This window comes from Convolutriloba macropyga, chromosome 14, assembly GCF_964194025.1.
Source record: "Convolutriloba macropyga chromosome 14, txConMacr16.3, whole genome shotgun sequence".
Lineage (NCBI taxonomy): Eukaryota > Metazoa > Xenacoelomorpha > Acoela > Convolutidae > Convolutriloba > Convolutriloba macropyga.
Window position 1 is genome coordinate 41,422,541 of NC_134481.1, and position 19,070 is coordinate 41,441,610.

Here is a 19,070-nt window from a genome sequence, read left to right on the forward strand (position 1 = left end):
AGGATGGATGCCAAGTTATTGCAATTAGTGGAGACTATCCAGGATGAGAGTACGAAGCAGGTCGTGAGTACCATTATAAGCGAATTAAAAAAACCCAGAGTGAGGTTAGTGTGCAATTCAAAAACATTAAGGATTTTTGCTCAGAGTTAGAAATGCGTGTTCGGGAACAAGAAAGATACACGAGTAAGGACTCCATCTTTATTGATAATCCACCGTTTGACCCAATCGTTGATGATGATGCATTACTGGAACTGATTGTTATTTTCATTAAAAAATTTCTGCGTTACGAACTGGAACCGAGTAAAATCAAAGCGTGTCATATACTACCTGGTCGAGCCGAAGAAAAAGGTCTGATGGCTTCTGTGATCGTCAACTTTTTGTACTTTCGTGATAAAAACCAGATATATGCGAATCGAAGGTATCTCAAAGGACAAAAAAACGAAATAAATCAAAAGAATATTTACGTACGAGAAAGATTACCTGCAATGGATGCTTATATCAAGAAACTCGCAGAAGGCAAGGGACTCATAACGAGCACTAATAACTGCACTGTGTCCGTATTGTGTGATCAAGGAGATGGGAAAAAAACTTGTAAAAGTAAATGATGTTACCGAACTGGAAAAGGTAAAAAATCCAATTGTGCGAGAGCAGAATCGTAGACCAGACCAAATAACTGTTTTCCGTAAACCAAAGCGACCACTTCGATTGACTGATGATGAACGTGCTGATTGGCTATTTGCATCATTCTCTCCTGAACAAAAGAAAGCTATCTTCGAAATTGGAAAAGCCAATTAAAGTGCTGGAAAAAGTTTGAACTGAGAATAACTCATTAAAAATTTTTGTTAACGTCTGAAGTGTTGAAGACACAACACATGTGTGCAAAATTATCTGTGTTTTGTTATACAAGTTTCATCTGAACTTACTTCTCAATGTTGAAACAAGGATAAAAAAATTAAAAGTTAATTTTTAACTAAACTTTCTTAGTTTTTTATTTAGCTTAATTTTATCTGTTTAAGCTTTCCGTGCTTTTGGTTTTCGTTTTTTCAATTGTACTGCATGAGGTTCTGCGATTTCCGCGGCTTCAGGCATTATTGTAATCATATATTTTTTATATATGTTTTTCTTTTTACTTCTTCATAAACAAAAACTTGCATCAGGAACTGCGATTTCCGCGACCTGTTGCAAGCTGAGTGAACTTTAAAAATTTGTTGTGTCACTAATAGAACTTGGGCTCAGAATACAATTTAGTCTGAAGTACTGCGATTTCCGCGGCTTCAGTCTCTTTTAAGTCCTCTTATAATACTCTAAACTAGTTTACTCTTTTTTTTCTCAATAAATGCTTGAGTTTTTTTGGTCTGCACTGCGACTCCTCGGCAGCAGGAAAGACTGAATCGAAAAAAGACAGAAAAAAAAGAAAAACAATGGTTTATGGCTGCAATTTTGTCGGAATACTTCTTGGACATATATGACTTTTAGAATAATACTTCAAAATTTAAGATCAATTCATAGAAATTTTAATGAGCTAGATCATTTTATAAACCAAGAGAAAGCAAAACCTGATGTGATTGCGTTAACAGAAACCTGGTACAACTAGTATACTTTCCAAAATGCTTACCAGTTGAATGGATATGGCCAGTTGTTGAGGAGTGACAGAGAAAAAAGAGGTGGAGGTGTAGGATTTTTCATTCGGAAAGGCATCAAAGTTCAAATTAAAGCAATAACAAACAATGAACACGTACAATTGTTGACAGTTGCGTTGTTAGGATATCAAAATGAAAAAGTGATAACTGTTGGTTATAAAACTCCGAATTATGGTATAGATGAGTACATAAACGTTTGTCAAGAGCACCTTAATAAATTCACTATCAAACCGGAGAGTTTGCAAGTTTTTTTGTGGTGATTTCAACTTAAATGTAATTGAACAAACGAACAAAATTGCTAAGGTTTTGGATTTTTTCTCTTGTACAGGACTGCAAATAAAGAATAGATCAGAACCGACAAGAGTCACTTCTTGTACGGCAACATGCATTGATATTTTTTTCGCGAATTTTGAAGCCTCAGTAAATGTGAAGGATACAATGATCTCTGACCACAGAGGAGTAGAATTGAGCTGCAAGGAAACAAGGGTTGATCCGGAAAATTCAAAGAAAAAATTTCTTTTTAGGCCCCTAAAAAAACTTCAAAATAAGGAACTCAGGTTAGATTTAAATTACAGTATTGCAAAAAAAACTGGGAACGAAAAGTAAACTATATCTATCTTCTGATTTAGATTTCAGTTTTACGGATTTATTGAGGGTGATGAACGAGGAGTTGGATCGTCATGTACCCTTGCAACAGTTCAAAAAGCACGCTAACGAAAAATTCAAACAGGTTCAAAAGCCTTGGTTGAATAACCAGATCAAAAATCTCAGTCTTAAAAAGCTTGAAGCCTACCAAATATTGAAGAACGAACAGTCTGCCGAAAATAGAGAAAAATATAATAAGCTGCGTAATCGTTTAAAAAACCTAACGAAAAAAGCAAAAATAGAATTTTACGAACAAAAAATTGAAGGAAAGGCTACATAAATAAAAGTTTGTTTTCAATAATAGACGATATTAAGGGAAGGAAAATAAAAAAAAAATATTGACAATCTGAATGCTGATGAAATCAATAAATATTTTGTTGAAATAGGAAAGTTGTAGTCTGCCGTCAGATCTAAGCCGGGTCAGAAAGTTAGAAAATTCCATGTTCTTAACTAACGTCACAGCCAAAGAAGTTTTCGACATTATCAAGCAAATGCCCAAAAAAACTTCCTCTGATTTGCATAACATTTCAAATCAACTGATTAAGTTCATCAATCCAAGCGTGTGTGAAACATTTGCAAAATTAATTAATCGTTGCGTTGATGAGGGCCATTTCCCTAGAACTCTGAAAATTGCCAATGTTATACCTCTGTACAAAAATGGTAACGAAAACGAGTTCGGTAATTACAGACCAATATCACTGCTCCCAGTTATTTCAAAAATTGTTGAGAAATGTCTACAGAAAAGGCTCATTTCTTTTTTTTCCAAATACTCAGTAATAAACAAGGCTCAGTTTGGATATCAGGCAAAGAAAAACACAATTGATGCTGTGTCGGAGGTTGTTGAAACAATAAGGATTTCTTTGTGTTCGAAAGAAAGTTACTACGGAGTTTTTATTGATTTATCGAAAGCTTTTGATACTGTGATTCATGAAATTTTGCTCCAAAAATGTTTTACGTATGGTTTGAGGGGGAAAATTTATGACATTCTTAATTCATATTTGACCAACAGACAACAATGTGTTTCAGTTAGCAAGCAGCGATCATCCTTTGAAAGCGTTTTTTGCGGTGTACCGCAGGGTTCCGTTTTAGGGCCACTTCTGTTCTTGATTTACGTAAACGATCTGCCTGCTTTTTGTACAAACTGTAATGTAACTATGTTTGCTGATGATACAAATATTTACGGAAAGGTGGATGATGGAATTGATGATACAATAGAAAATGTGTCAGTTTGGAAGGAATCAAATAAGTTAGCAATAAATAGAGATAAATGCAAGGCTATAAGTTTTGGTGCTACTAATGAGACACCTGAAATAAAAATTTATGATTACAGCATCGAATTTGTCGACCACATTAAGTACTTGGGTGTATACATAGATAGTAAACTGAGCTTCAAATCACACATTGAAAAAATAATTAGTCGGATGAATTCATTAACAGCGGCAATCTATCAGTATAAAAATTTTTTCAAAAGACACATACTAGTCCGATTATACAAAGTTTACGCCCAACCAGTATTACAGTACGGGGTTTTGTTGTATGGAGTGGCCAATAAAAGCGATCTTCAAAAATTAGAGTGGCGGCAAAGCAGAATTTTTCGTTTGTTATTTTCAGCTAAGAGATTCCAAAGCAATGACGAACTGCGATGTAAACACAAGTTGTTTTCTGTTAAAGAGTTATACATATATGAACAGATAAAATTACTGTCAAGAATTCTCCGCCATGAACATCCAAGCAAATTATTAAATAACTCATTTCCGGAATTAATTGAAGAAAATATCCAAATAAATGAACTCATCTAGTCAAAACAAAATATTTGCAAACGAAGCAAAGAAACAAGTCACTCATAAATAGATTAAGACGCTTATATTATGTTTTAACTAAAATGGATGAAAGTATTATTCAAAAATTATGCTCATTTAGTGCACAGGATTTAGCAAACTTTTTAAATTGTTTTAGAGACTCATTTATTATAGATAACAGATTTTTTGTTAACTTTTTTTGGTAAGGAATAAAGCGAGCTGCATTTTTTTTTGTAAAATTGGCATTCTTATTAAACATTTTCTTAGGGGTTTCTAAGTTTGATTGGAAAGTGGTATTACCAGGGTAAAATATGATTTTAGAGGGTTTGAATTAACAAATAAGTAGACTTTGAGAAGAATTAAAAGGCATCACTTGACAGGTCTAGCGACCTTTTGATGTCCTTTCGGGTTATGTTTTGTTGTTTGTAAATTTATAAATGCAAGCAATGGAATAAACTCGAGAACTAATTTATTATTTATTTATTATAAAATGAAATTGAAATATTGATGTGATATCAATTATAGGTTACCTATCTCTGCCTGAAGTCACTGAGATGTTCTGGCGATTATCGATCATTGAGTAGCGGTTTGGAATGCTCAGCCAGAATTTCAAAGTGACTTATGCACAGGTAACCATGCTGAAACGTTTTAAATTGACACCAAAATTTATGTTAGTCAACTTCTGGCTATGAATTAGGAAACTTCTGGCATTTTTACTTCTGGCACTGTAGATCGGCACTCTAAACCGTTCGCGTGCATGTTCAAAGCAACGTCACGTGACTCCTGTACGTTTATGTTTCAAAAGATATTAAGCCAGAATTTAGAAGTGACTTCATCAGAGTCACGTGACTTTTACATCCAATTGGGACTGACCCGCTGTAGTAGGAGTATGAGTCATCAGTTGGGCGGTGGGAAAAATATTCCCTCAAAATTGACTCGAGCGATTGTTGTTTGGATTCTGTGTCGAACACCGCCAGTTTCCCGTCCACCCCGGACAATTTATTCTCACACATACTAAAACCACAGATGACTACTAAATTATAACTGAGCTGTCGACGCTAAAGTCTACCCACGTTGAGGTCCATATGTCCAGACAGTCCCGGACAAAACATGTCTATGTCCAGACCACCCCAGATGGAACGTAGCCATGTCCAGACTTTTATGCGTTCAAAAATATTTGTGCGTTCTTCGTGCGTTCAAAAGACCCTATATCCAGACTTTCCTGCGCTCAAAATTACATATGACCAGACTTTTGGGCGTTCCAAACCTAACCTCGTGCGCTCAAATTTTGAAATTTGTGCGTTCATGTCCAGACGATGGTGCGTTCAAAAACATCTATGTCCAGACTTTAGTGCGGCCAAAAATTTTTGCGCGTTCTTCTTGCGATCAGAAGTGGGTATTTCCAGACTTTCGTGCGTTCATGTCCAGACCTATTGTCAGTTTTATTCGTATAAGTTGTACACAATGTTTTTATAATGTATTCATTTCAAGTATAGATATTTTTGGGTGATGGCTGTGATAAAGTGCCTCAGCAGTTGGTACATTTCAAATTAATAAAAAGCTCGATGAATTTATTGGTTGAGGGGGGTTTATAAAAAAATAGTTCAGATTTTGTCATTTATTTCAACTTTTTTAATTCTTAATTTATTTTTATTTTATGGACCTCAGCTTAGGGGGTGTATTTTTTGCAATATCAGGCGCCCAAGCAAATTTAACACATTTTGCTTTCCTGTAAATGACATATTTCTTGAAATTGGTGGCGCGTAACCTAATCAATATCTTGCAAAATCACTGTCTCGTATTGCAACTTGAAGTTTTGAAATCCTATCAAGACATTTTGAAGAAAAATAGGCGCAAAGCGTCAAGATCTTGCTGAACGTTGGAAGTTGAAAGACATTGTTCACAAAACTTCGTAAAAACTCAGCACCATAAATCTTTTTAAAAAGCAAACAAACACAAGAAAATGTGAGTTGGATTGAAAGTGTTTCACGCAACCAACCATTAGCTTACGAAATCTGAGATAAGAAAAAAAATTGGCATGAAGCTAAAAAATTTAGAACCAAATTTAGACTGGCCACACGTTGACTGAAGCTTCTCGGCAAAACTATTGGTGGATAGATTATTTAGAGTTCAATGAATTAAAATAAACATTATCATTCCTCGTAAAAGAAAAAACGTGTTTTTCGTTAAAAAATTTTCTCATTTCAAAATAGTTAGTTAGTATAGGTTTATTTCAAGGCCATAGAAATTAATACATAGTTCATATCTGCATTTCATTTCAGTTACTTCAACTTCCCCATTTAAAATATTCCTGCCTGTTTTTGCGTCACGCTGAAGCAAATTAGCTGTATTTGTACTCTTTATTCTTGTTTTTGGAATAAAGAAATGAACTAACTGAAGTATTGATATTTTTAGACGAAGTTCACAAATTCATTTGTACGAACCAAAACACAAAAAGTCAACAAGCTTATAATGGAGCAACTGTTCAGTTTGGCCCTTATATATTCAATCCATCATCGTTTCACTCGGAATAGCCTCTTTTGCTATTTTACTATAGGTTTTTACTGTAGCCTTTTTTGATTGAAAAAAAAAGAAAACTTCACTGACAAAAAAGGATAATATAAATTGTGCAGTCACTTATAAGAGTTCAAAAACTTGCAATCGCAACATTGTTCATATCTGCAGCGGAATGCAGATCAAAGCCAATTTTTTAACTTAAAGAAACTCCATTTGTCATTGCAAAATACAGATTTGGTTTAAACCTGTGATTATATACATGAAAATCAATAATATAAAAAGTGTTTTGTCATTAAAATGACCAGGCTGTATAACTACTGTAAACACTTTTTGCATCCGTTTTTGCCAAAAAACAGAAACACGACCAATATATAGTCAGGAGCTAATCACATTACGCTGGAAACGATTGTGATAAAACTGACTTCCGAAATAATAACAGAAAATGCTGAGAGGGATGAAATGAAACGTAAATTGTTGGAAAACAAACTCAAAGACTGTTGAGAGAACAGAACAAAATATTTTAAAATGATTTGTATTAATGTAATGTTTTTGGAATAAAAAATATATGACTTGGCAGTTGAGTCTGCAGTTGAAAAATTCGATCTGTATTTTCCCATCAAAAAAGAGCGCAGAAAATTTTGCTCACCAGAGTTTTGTGTTTCAACAGCGCGGTAATTGCTGTTTCCTAATCCGTATAGCTGATCTCATCAATTATAATGTGAACTGATGCTAGCTATCTTTGTTATTTACGGTTACATGACAAAATACCCAATGCCAAAATACCCAATGTGCCAAAATACCCAATGCCATTATACCCAATTTATTCCCTTTGATCTTTTCGTTCAATAATCCGATTACAAATTAGCACTCAAATTTACAAGCATGTTTTCTCGCAATTAAGTTGTTAGTTTAATCCCATGTTCGGTTGTGATAGTTTCATATCAGGTCCCATGGGCCGCTGAGGCATGGCCATGGTCCGCGAGGCATGGCCAAACGCACTAACTAAATATTATGCTAAATAATCGTTCTGATAGTTTCAACGTTAGAATAAAATATTGGGTATATTTTGGGTATTTTGTCACATTGGGTATTTTGGCATTGGGTATTTTGTCCTGACACCGTTATTTACTTGTTATCTTGTTGAAACTTTACAAAATTTTAAAAACAAGCTAAGATGACAAGTTCTTGCAATGAAAAGTATTGTTGAAGCAAATTCACAAAATTGGCATAAAATAACAAAGTTAAGAAGAAAAAAGACAAGTCTTATTTGTATTTAATTGCACACAAAATTCATAGAAAGCCAATCTATGCAAGAAAGAAGGTTTGAAAAAAATTACAGCATCAGTTGCAATAGGGAAATAATATGAGGCCACTGCAAGTTGGTTCAGAGCTAAGGTGTTGATATTGAATGAACACACTTCTCCATTTTCTTAAAAAAGAGCCGAAAATGGAGTAAACAATTGAAACCAATTTATAGAGTTCTCAAAAATTAAAAATTATTATCAAAAAATATATATTAAATGCGATCAGATGCTGAATTATATGGTAATTATCGCAGGCCACGGCCATGCCTCAGCAGCTCATGGGACTTTATTACCAACTATCACCATCCAACATGAGATCAATTTTCCTATGCAAATTCTCATCGGGTTGCTATCTCACTTTATAGTTTTTAAATCCGTAAATGTTTTAGGCTCTTTTCGAATCAGGTAAGATTTCGGCGGTGGCGTAGAACTTTGTCGACGTATAACTGATTGCCAAAATTGTATTCAATTTTTAACCAGAGAAATTTCCAAACCAATCCGAAATGAAATGCGCTTTAAATAAAATGAGAGCAAAGATTCTGAACCAATCACAATGAAGTATAGTTTTACCAATCATTTCAGCACATTTTAACGTCCAGTTTCTTTAACTTTTGCTCTTTTTTATTGAATGTTATTTTCAGAATTGCTGAACTTATTTGAAGTCATTATAAAATGATTGTCATCTTTATTTACAGTTTCAACTAAAGGATATTTGCCTTACCAGAAATAAACAAATAACAATTGCAAATCATTGTCAGAAAACACAACTATAAAGCCATGACTACTTTAAGCTTGCTGCTCATTTTAACTTCGGCATTTTTGACGGAGGTGACAAACAGCCGACGGATCTACGAAATTCCACTAATTAACAACCGACAGCGCATTAAAATTGATAACGTGAACCACAATGATATGGTGGACTTTGAATCGATGGAGACACTTCAAACACACCACGAGGAAATTCATAACCAGAGTTAGTATTATTATTAAGAAAACCATTCTATGACCTTTCCCGTAGAATTGAAACCGAATGGTTGAAAAACCTCAACGCAACTTAGTAAAAATGTGGCTATTTGAATGCTAACGCATTTTTGACAGAATTACAATTTCAATCTATATGTTTAGAATTTGAATTTTATCCTTTCAACTTTGTCCAGTGAGTTTTAAAACGCTTGCTTACTTCAAAATTATGGAACACAATATCTATCAAAAAACAGGGTTGATACATGCATTACTAAGCAAAACAACAGTCGTTATGGAACACATTAAAAAATAGAATATTCTTGAAAAATAGGACTACTATGAAAACTCTTTGTAACTCGTTTCTTTAAACTTTTTTAGAACAAAAACTTTCTAAATCGAACTAAAAAGTTGCCCCCAGTCAGAAAATTGCGACTAAGCGAAGTCTTACTTGATTGAAATAGTTGGTTGTCTTCAGTTCTTGTTTTGAGTTCAATTAACCCTGTAAGAGTTCTCTTTTTTATATCTTGCAAGATAATAATACTCGTTAGGACGGCTTGACATCTTGCAAGGCTCTCGAAACAAAAAAGCGAAAAACGCCTCAGCGAAAGTAAAAATTGATCCAGTAGTTTTAATTACGAAGTTCGCAAAAACTGAGTTTTATTGGATTTTAATTTTATCCAATATAAAGAGCAGTTCGAGTCAGATTTTGGTCACGCCACCTTTGAGCAATCATCTCAATGGAAAGGAAATCAGCGTGTCTCTTGACTGACGAATTACGTAATCAGAGTGCAGGAATTACGTAAGGAAAAATGGAACTATATGGGGGGATTAGGAACTTTTGTAGTCACGCAATGTCAAACTTTTATAGGGATTAATTTCCTATCGCGAGGAGTTAAACACGCAAGCTGACTATGTTGAGATGTTTTTCCATCTAGTAAGGAAGAAGTATAAAATAAAATTAGGTCTTTTTCGTGAAACGTCGAAAAACGTTAACGATTAAAGGAAAAAAATCTACTGAATTCTGCAAAAAAGAACGAAATAAATGAAGCAAACATAAAATTTCACTTATTAAAAGATAGCGACTCATACTAAGAAAACTTAGTAAGTTTCGTTACTGTAGCTAGCAATTGAATTGTCGCGTTTATTGTGAAAACTAAGTAGGATCTGCGAGTTTTATCAACACCAGAATACAGATCAAGAAACTGTCAATGACATTATACCAAACATTATGATACGAAAAATAATCAAGGCACTGGCAAAATCATCTACAACAATTTTTTGAGATTTAGTTCCGGTAGAACAAAATGCTGAAACCATTATCCAGTTCTATGCATATGATCTATCCATTGTTGTTCTATGCATATAGTGACAAAGAAGCTCGGCAATGTTTGTTCGCAGATAAGGTTCCGACTACTTGCATTCGTATTATGGCCTAATTGTCAACCAATGGTTTTCAAAAATAAAAAGTTACCAACTGTCAATCGCGTTGAGTTTAATAGTCATTCATTGAAACCAACAGATGAATGCAGATACTTAGGTGTTATTCTTGACAAAGAGTTGACATAACAAAAACAACTTAATAATGTGATCAGTAAACTGGCTTTAGCTATCAGATCAATTTATTTGGTACGCAATCAAATACCTTTAAAGGCTCGAAAAAAATCTCTTTAGATCACTTGTTTTATCGCATTTAGAACTTTGTGCAATATTTTTTCAAAGTTTGCCGTCCTACTCAATTGACAGAATAAACAAACAAATTAGATGGGGCATAAAAGTTTGCTTTTTTTGAACAAAATATGACAGTGCTCATAAATTACTTCTTGAAAATAAAATACATCCCGCAGAACTTCAAAGAGCAAAAACTTCATTAAATAGATTTTTCGATATTGTCCAACAAACAAACATACAAGACCAAAAAAATTCAGAATAATTGGAGACGTTGAAATTAAAATTAATAATCGTACATATGATTTTTCTATCACAACAAAATGTAAATCAAAATCCAGTCAAAATTCAATTATAAGAAACTTTGTTCGAAAATGGAATAAACTTCCAAGAGCTCTAAGAAAAGAAAAATCAAAGAAAAAATTTTTAAAAAAATTAAAGGAAGAGATGCAAAAAAGACACGAACGAGTTCCAATGGACAAAAAAATTGAAGGCTTTAAAAGTTTATTTTTATAAAATAATTCACGAGAACTAGAACTGAACCTTAGTTTTTTATTATGATTATTATGTTTAGTTATTCAAGGGAAAGATGTAGTATGTTTGATTTATAATAATAGAACATATAACTTTAACCCTGGTGTTATTCGAATTAACATGTTTGAGATTAAGAAAAATGATGAGGCTAGAGAAAACATTCGAAAATTCCTTTATTGTCCAAAAAAATTGGTTTATGGTTTTTTTTAAAAAAATGTTATAAACTCAAACCACACTAAAACTCAAACCACACATAAAAAATATTGGTACTTCCAGAATACTAACAGAAAATGCTGAGAGGGATGAAATGAAACGTAAATTGTTGCAAAACAAACTCAAAGACTGTTGAGAGAACAGAACAAAATAGTTTAAAATGATTTGTATTAATGTAATGTTTTTGGAATAAAAAATATATGACTTGGCAGTTGAGTCTGCAGTTGAAAAATTCGATCTGTATTTTCCCATCAAAAAAGAGCGCAGAAAATTTTGCTCACCAGATTTTTGTGTTTCAACAGCGCGGTAATTGCTGTTTCCTAATCCATATAGCTGATCTCATCAATTATAATGTGAAATGATGCTAGAAATCTTTGTTATTTACTTGTTATCTTGTTGAAACTTTACAAAATATTAAAAACAAGCTAAGATGACAAGTTCTTGCAATGAAAAGTATTGTTGATGCAAATTCACAAAATTGGCATAAAATAACAAAGTTAAGAAAAAAAAAGACAAGTCTTATTTGTATTTAATTGCACACAAAATTCATAGAAAGCCAATCTATCCAAGAAAGAAGGTTTGAAAACAATTACAGCATCAGTTGCAATAAGGAAATAATATGAGGCCACTGCAAGTTGGTTCAGAGCTAAGGTGTTGATATTTAATGAACACACTTCTCCATTTTCTTAAAAAAGAGCCGAAAATGGAGTAAACAATTGAAACCAATTTATAGAGTTCTCAAAAATTAAAAATTATAATCAAAAAATATATATTAAATGCGATCAGATGCTGAATTATATAGTAATTATCGCAGGCCACGGCCATGCCTCAGCAGCTCATGGGGCCTTATTACCAACTATCACAATCCAACATGAGATCAATTTGCCCATGCAAAGTCTCATCGGGTTGCTATCTCACTTTATTGTAATTAAAGCCGTAAATGTTTTGAGCTCTTTTCGAATCAGCTTAGATTTCAGCGCCGCGGTGGCGTACAACTATGTCGACGTATAACTGATTGCCAAAAATGTATTCAATTTTTCACCTCATAAATTTCTAACCCAATCTGAACTGAAATGCGCTTTAAATAAAATGATAGCAAAGATTCTGAACCAATCACAATGAAGTATAGTTTTATCAATCATTTCAGCACATTTTAACGTCCAGTTTCTTTAACTTTTGCTCTTTTTTTATTGAATGTTATTTTCAGAATTGCTGAACTTATTTGAAGTCATTATAAAATGATTGTCATCTTTATTTACGGTTTCAACTTAAGGATATTTGCCTTACAAGAAACAAACAAACATCAAACGCAAACCACTTTCACAAAACACAACTATAAAGCCATGAGTACTTTAAGTTTGCTGTTAATTTTAACTTTGGGATTTTTGACAGAGGTGACAAACAGTCGCCGCATCTATGAAATTCCACTAATTAACAACCGACAGCGCATTAAAATTGATAACGTGAAGCACAACGATATGGTGGACTTTGAACCAATGGAAACACTTCAAACACACCCCGAGGAAATTCATAACTTGAGTTAGTATTATTATTAAGAAAACCATTCTATGACCTTTCCCGTAGAATTGAAATAACCGAATGGTTGAAAAACCTCAACGCAACTTAGTAAAAATGTGGCTATTTGAATGCTAACGCATTTTTGACAGATTTACAATTTCATAAGTTTCAACCTATATGGATAGAATTTTAATTTTATCCTTTCAACTTTGTCCAGTGAGTTTTAAAACGCTTGCTTACTTCAAAATTATAGAACACAATATCTATCAAAAAAACAGGGTTGATATATGCATTACTAAGCAAATCAACAGTCGTTATGGAACACATTAAAAAATAGAATATTCTTGAAAAATAGGACTACTATGAAAACTCTTTGTAACTCGTTTCTTTAAACTTTTTTAGAACAAAAACTTTCTAAATCGAACTAAAAAGTTGCCCCCAGTCAGAAAATTGCGACTAAGCGAAGTCTTACTTGATTGAAATAGTTGGTTGTCTTCAGTTCTTGTTTTGAGTTAAATTAACCCTGTAAGATTTCTCTTTTTTTATATCTTGCAAGATAATAATACTCGTTAGGACGGCTTGACATCTTGCAATGCTCTCGAAACAAAAAAGCGAAAAACGCCTCAGCGAAAGTAAAAATTGATCCAGTAGTTTTAATTATGAAGTTCGCAAAAACTGAGTTTTATTGAAATTTAATTTTATCCAATATAAAGAGCAGTTCGAGTCAGATTTTGGTCACGCCACCTTTGAGCAATCATCTCAATGGAAAGGAAAACAGCGTGTCTCTTGACTGACGAATTACGTAATCAGAGTGCAGGAATTACGTAAGGAAAAATGGAACTATATGGGGGATTAGGAACTCTCCTACAGTCACGCAATGTCAAACTTTTATAGGGATTAATTTCCTATCGCGAGGAGTTAAACACGCAAACTGACTATGTTGAGATGTTTTTCCATCTAGTTAGGAAGAAGTATAAAATAAAATTAGGTCTTTTTCGTGAAACGTCGAAAAACATTAACGATTACAGGAAAAACATCAACCGAATTCTGCAAAAAAGAACGACATAAATGAAGCAAACATAAAATTTCACTTATTAAAAGATAGCGACTCATACTAAGAAAACTTAGTAAGTTTCGTTACTGTAGCTAGCAATTGAATTGTCGCGTTTATTGTGAAAACTAAGTAGGATCTGCGAGTTTTATCAACACCAGAATACAGATCAAGAAACTGTCAATGACATTATACCAAACATTATGATACGAAAAAAAATCAAGGCACTGGCAAAATCATCTACAACAATTTTTTGAGATTTAGTTCCGGTAGAACAAAATGCTGAAACCATTATCCAGTTCTATGCATATGATCTATCCATTGTTGTTCTATGCATATAGCGACAAAGAAGCTCGGCAAAGTTTGTTCGCAGATAAGGTTCCGACTACTTGCATTCGTATTATGGCCTAATTGTCAACCAATGGTTTTCAAAAATAAAAAGTTACCAACTGTCAATCGCGTTGAATTTAATAGTCATTCACTGAAACCAACAGATGAATGCAGATACTTAGGTGTTATTCTTGACAAAGAGTTGACATAACAAAAACAACTTAATAATGTGATCAGTAAAATGGCTTTAGCTATCAGATCAATTTATTTGGTACGCAATCAAATACCTTTAAAGGCTCGAAAAAATCTCTTTAGATCACTTGTTTTATCGCATTTAGAATTTAGTTCAATATTTTTTCAAAGTTTGCCGTCCTACTCAATTGACAGAATAAACAAACAAATTAGATGGGGCATAAATGTTTGCTTTTTTGAACAAAATATGACAGTGCTCATAAATTACTTCTTGAAAATAAAATACTTCCCGCAGAACTTCAAATAGCAAAAACTTCATTAAATAGATTTTTCGATAGTGTCCAACAAACAAACATTCAAGAGCAAAAAAATTCAGAATAATTGGAGACGTTGAAATTAAAAATAAAAATCGTACATATGATTTTTCTATCACAACAAAATGTAAATCAAAATCCAGTCAAAATTCAATTATAAGAAACTTTGTTCGGAAATGGAATAAACTTCCAAGAGCTCTAAGAAAAGAAAAATCAAAGAAAAAATTTTTAAAAAAATTAAAGGAAGAGATGCAAAAAAGACACGAACGAGTTCCAATGGACAAAAAAATTGAAGGCTTTAAAAGTTTATTTTTATAAAATAATTCACGAGAACTAGAAACTGAACCTTAGTTTTTTATTATGATTATTATGTTTAGTTATTCAAGGGAAAGATGTAGTATGTTTGATTTATAATAATAGAACATATAACTTTAACCCTGGTGTTATTCGAATTAACATGTTTGAGATTAAGAAAAATGATGAGGCTAGAGAAAACATTCGAAAATTCCTTAATTGTCCAAAAAAATTGGTTTATGGTTTTTTTTTAAAAAAAAAGTTTTAAACTCAAACCACACTAAAACTAAATATTGGTGCATCAGAGGATTGATTAGACCTGCCATTAATGAGACAACCAGAAAAAATAAAGTTTAGTTACGGGCAAAACTCAGAGTGTTTTTTTTCACCAAAACCGATCAACAACAGAATCTTCAAAGTGTCAGATGAAATCTTTAGTTAAAAAATTAATTTATTGTTCACTATAAAGCAGATGGGAATTTTCCTGAAACAGACTAGGCAACACATCGACAAAAAGGGAAAACAAAAGAAGGCACAAACCAAAAATGCCGTTTTTTTTAAAGATATAACTTTGAAAATCTTAACAACCAGCAACAAAAAACACTAAAAAATTTTAAACCTGGCTCATTGAGAAACCAATGAGCGGTGTCTTTTCTGAGACCAGAAGTTAAGACTACACAGCGATATAAAATACAGAATGGAAACTAAGAAAACGAAAATAAATTACAAAATAAAACATAGAAGCCATTAAAGAACAAAAGCTAGAAACTGAAAGTACTGAATATGTCGGCTTTGGCCTCGGCTTTAGACTGAATATGTCGGCTTTGACTTTCCTTCAATTGAACATCAATTTAGTCGATCTTTTTTTAAAAAACGCAAGTTATCGGATAATACACAGTTTAAAAAATGAGAAATTGAAAATTTTGTTGACATTTTTGCAACTACCTTATAAAAATCCCTAAAATCATCAGATATTCATTGACACACTACAAAAAATTGCATCTAATTTATTAGAGATTCGTCGAAACCGTTCATGATTCCGAATATGTTAAATGACTGTGTAAAGAACATCAAATGACGAAGAAAATTGGAAAAAGTAATGAACATATGCAAGAGAAGTGTCGATTCCAGTGAAACCGCTAGCTATTCAATGAAAACAATATACATATGTTCAGTCAAACTTCCTTTGAACAAACCGATTAGGTTTTGATTTCCTTAAACAAAAATGAGGGCAATCATTAATGCGACTCAGCTAAAAAATGACAAATTGAGGGTTGAAAAATGACAAATTTTAAGATCATAATGATACCTTTATTTGAAATAAATAAATATGAAGATATTTGAAACATTAGTTATGACAAGACGTAGAAACATGCAAGACGTAGAAAATTTAACTACTCACAGTTTAACTGAAAAACTGGATTTTTCAATAAACAAACTAAATCTTGCGACTTCAAAAAGAACAACGAATGCTGGCAAAACTAATGCTGAGTTTTTTGATAATTAAGGTGAAATCTTTGTCGGAGCCAGAAAAACCGTGAGCAGTTCTAAGGAAGTACAATAATTATTCACAGGGCCTCATTTAATCGCAAATTGGATTTCTGATTAACTCAACTCCTATCTGAAAAGCAGCGAATTGTCTATTTTTAGGACTAAAAATTGGCAAATAATGTCTAAAAAGGACAGAGCCACTGACTAGAAAAACACTGGCCTTGTTAGCACAAAGAACGTCATTGTTCCCTATGTTAGTGTAATAGAATATTTGGCGAACACAAATACAATATTTTAAAAACAAATGATGCATTGAGGATGAATATTGATTTAAATTAGGATAAAGCAATTTTTAGGCCAAATTATAGTTCTGGAACTTTATTGAGAAGCAAAGGTAAGGATGGCCCTCGCCTGAGTAAGCGAAGACTATTTCATCAGTTTTTATTATTGTACTTGGAACAATTTGTACAAAGTTGGCTCAAGAAGCATTATTGGTGCTATTTTTCATTAAAAAAATTTAAGAAAGTAGTTTCAGCCATGAAAAAAATTAAATAAAACAGTTCAGCAACTCTCCGTAATTTTTCAGGGTAAAACCAATAAAACTCTCATTTACATTTTCATCATAATTTTAGCAAATTTTATTAAAATTTGAGCAATTATCACGGATTATGTGAGCAAATGCAATGGAAATAAACTGAAATCCAATTAGCCGTCAACAACATTCCAATTAACAACAAACTTCATGAAAAAAGTTGCTTTTCTTTATAATGTCATTTTTCAATAAATGAGTCTTGTTGTTTTAGTTGCTGAGCTTCGAAATATTGTTTTCAAAATATTCAAAAACTGACTAACTTTTTGACTCGTTTATAACAATTTTTCCTTTTAACTAATACTTTTATTGACACTAACTTTAAAACTTGAGTAACGATATTTTCCCGAATTTCAGGCGAAACCAAGATGACAACTCTACGCAATTATGACGTCATTAACCCCGACAAAACTTTGCCCAAATTTGACAATTTCAAGCGGGAGAGAACCCTTCTGTGCAATGGGCAGACATCTTGTAAAGACATTTGCAACTATTTCTACCCTAATCTCAAGTCACTTCATGTCGGATGTGTGGCTCCGGTAGCATGTGGTTTCAAAACATGCGAGTGTTCGTGTTGATGAATTGATTCACGAAGAAGCGATACTACGATAAATGGAAAAGAATAAACCAAATAATATTTGTATCATCTTCATATCGAAAATAACTTTACACAAACCTGTCTGTCTCCAGTTAAATTATTATTTTTGTTTGTTCCCAGGCCAAGACCGGATATTAATTTCGCAAGAACTTGCAAGATTTTTGCAAAAAGATGTTAATCTTGCAAGATAATGTTCATCCTGCAAGATCTTGCAAGAGGATGTTAATCTTGCAACATTATTGCAAGATTAAGACAGGAAATTCAATCAGCGAAAAAAACTCAGTATTTCAATTGACATAAACTAAGTTTCAAGTTTTTTAGATGTAATGTTTGTGGCTAATGTAAGATTCTGAATTTTGATTAGGCTGCCTATCACGGGAAAACGATAGCGCCCAGATCTCACAATTCGAAAGGTTTTTAGTTTGGTGGTTCGTCTTCTTCTTAACAACAATAGATTTCCCGTACTATGCACTTGGCTGTTCAAAAGTGTCGATGGTCAAAAACACTTAAATTAAGTAACTCTAATAGCTAATTACAATAACTCAATAGGCATCAGGTAACATGCACTATGACAATCAAAATAACTACTACTATAACTAATTCTGACACAAGCAACCACAAGCTTGAAACAATAACTAACTAAGTTCTCGATACAAATCTACTGTAATACCGATTGCCGCTTATACTCAAACGCAATCAAACAACTGGAATTATCCCTCAGCTTATAACAGACTGATGAACCACAGTCTAACAACAACAATAAGTCCGAGCTTCTCGCTCAATCAGGCAAACTCTGCCAATTAACTCTAACTAATCCGAGCCGCTTGCTCAATCAAATAACGCAAGTTCCTGAGCCTCTCGCTCACTTGCAACTGCAATCGGTGCTCAATAATGTAACCAAACTGCAAAGACTACTCAGAGCTTCTCGCTCAATCAAATCAGGCAAATTAGCCAAATAACTGTAATTCTATAACAGCGACTATTCAGAGCATCGCGCTCAATCGCTCCGGCAAAGTTAACGCAACGACGCTCAATAATGATTCACACAGCCTCTCGCTCAATAATACCGGAAAACTATGCCAAACAATCGAATATTAACTCGTTCACGGTTAGCAACTTCTGCGCTGCGCTTAATGTGTAAGCCGCTTATATACTGAGCCGAGCAAACAGTTTGTTTACTCAAACGAAACAACCGTCATTATTGCACAAGGTTTTCAGCCTTCTATACTACGGTTGGCTACTTCGTTTACATTCCGTAATACCACTGCCGTAATATGGTGACGTGTTAAATACCAACACATACTTATTAAATGTCAGTCAAGATGGCCGCCAATATTACGTATATGTGAATTCCGGATTTTTCTGTCCTTACATGCAATTTGTTTACATAGGGGAGTTACTGAGGTACCGTCC

General features: G+C 33.2%; 2 protein-coding genes across 5 annotated transcripts in view; one reads left to right on the plus strand and one right to left on the minus strand.

Moving 5' to 3' along the window:
* Positions 1–4,860: 4,860 nt before the first annotated feature.
* LOC142353051 (uncharacterized) overlaps positions 4,861–19,070 on the minus strand; it is a 36,459-nt gene continuing 22,249 nt past the window's right edge. For all 4 annotated transcript variants that reach the window (XM_075405246.1, XM_075405244.1, XM_075405245.1 and 1 more), the window contains exon 6: positions 4,861–5,098. In XM_075405246.1, the coding sequence (XP_075261361.1) occupies positions 4,876–5,098 (223 nt within the window). In that variant the 3' untranslated portion in view covers positions 4,861–4,875. The remainder of the gene's footprint in view (positions 5,099–19,070) is intronic.
* LOC142353177 (uncharacterized) lies at positions 8,619–17,766 on the plus strand. The gene is made up of 2 exons (XM_075405397.1): positions 8,619–8,878; positions 17,417–17,766. The coding sequence occupies exons 1-2, from the start codon at positions 8,683–8,685 to the stop codon at positions 17,635–17,637; spliced, it is 417 nt and encodes a 138-aa protein (XP_075261512.1). The 5' UTR covers positions 8,619–8,682; the 3' UTR covers positions 17,638–17,766.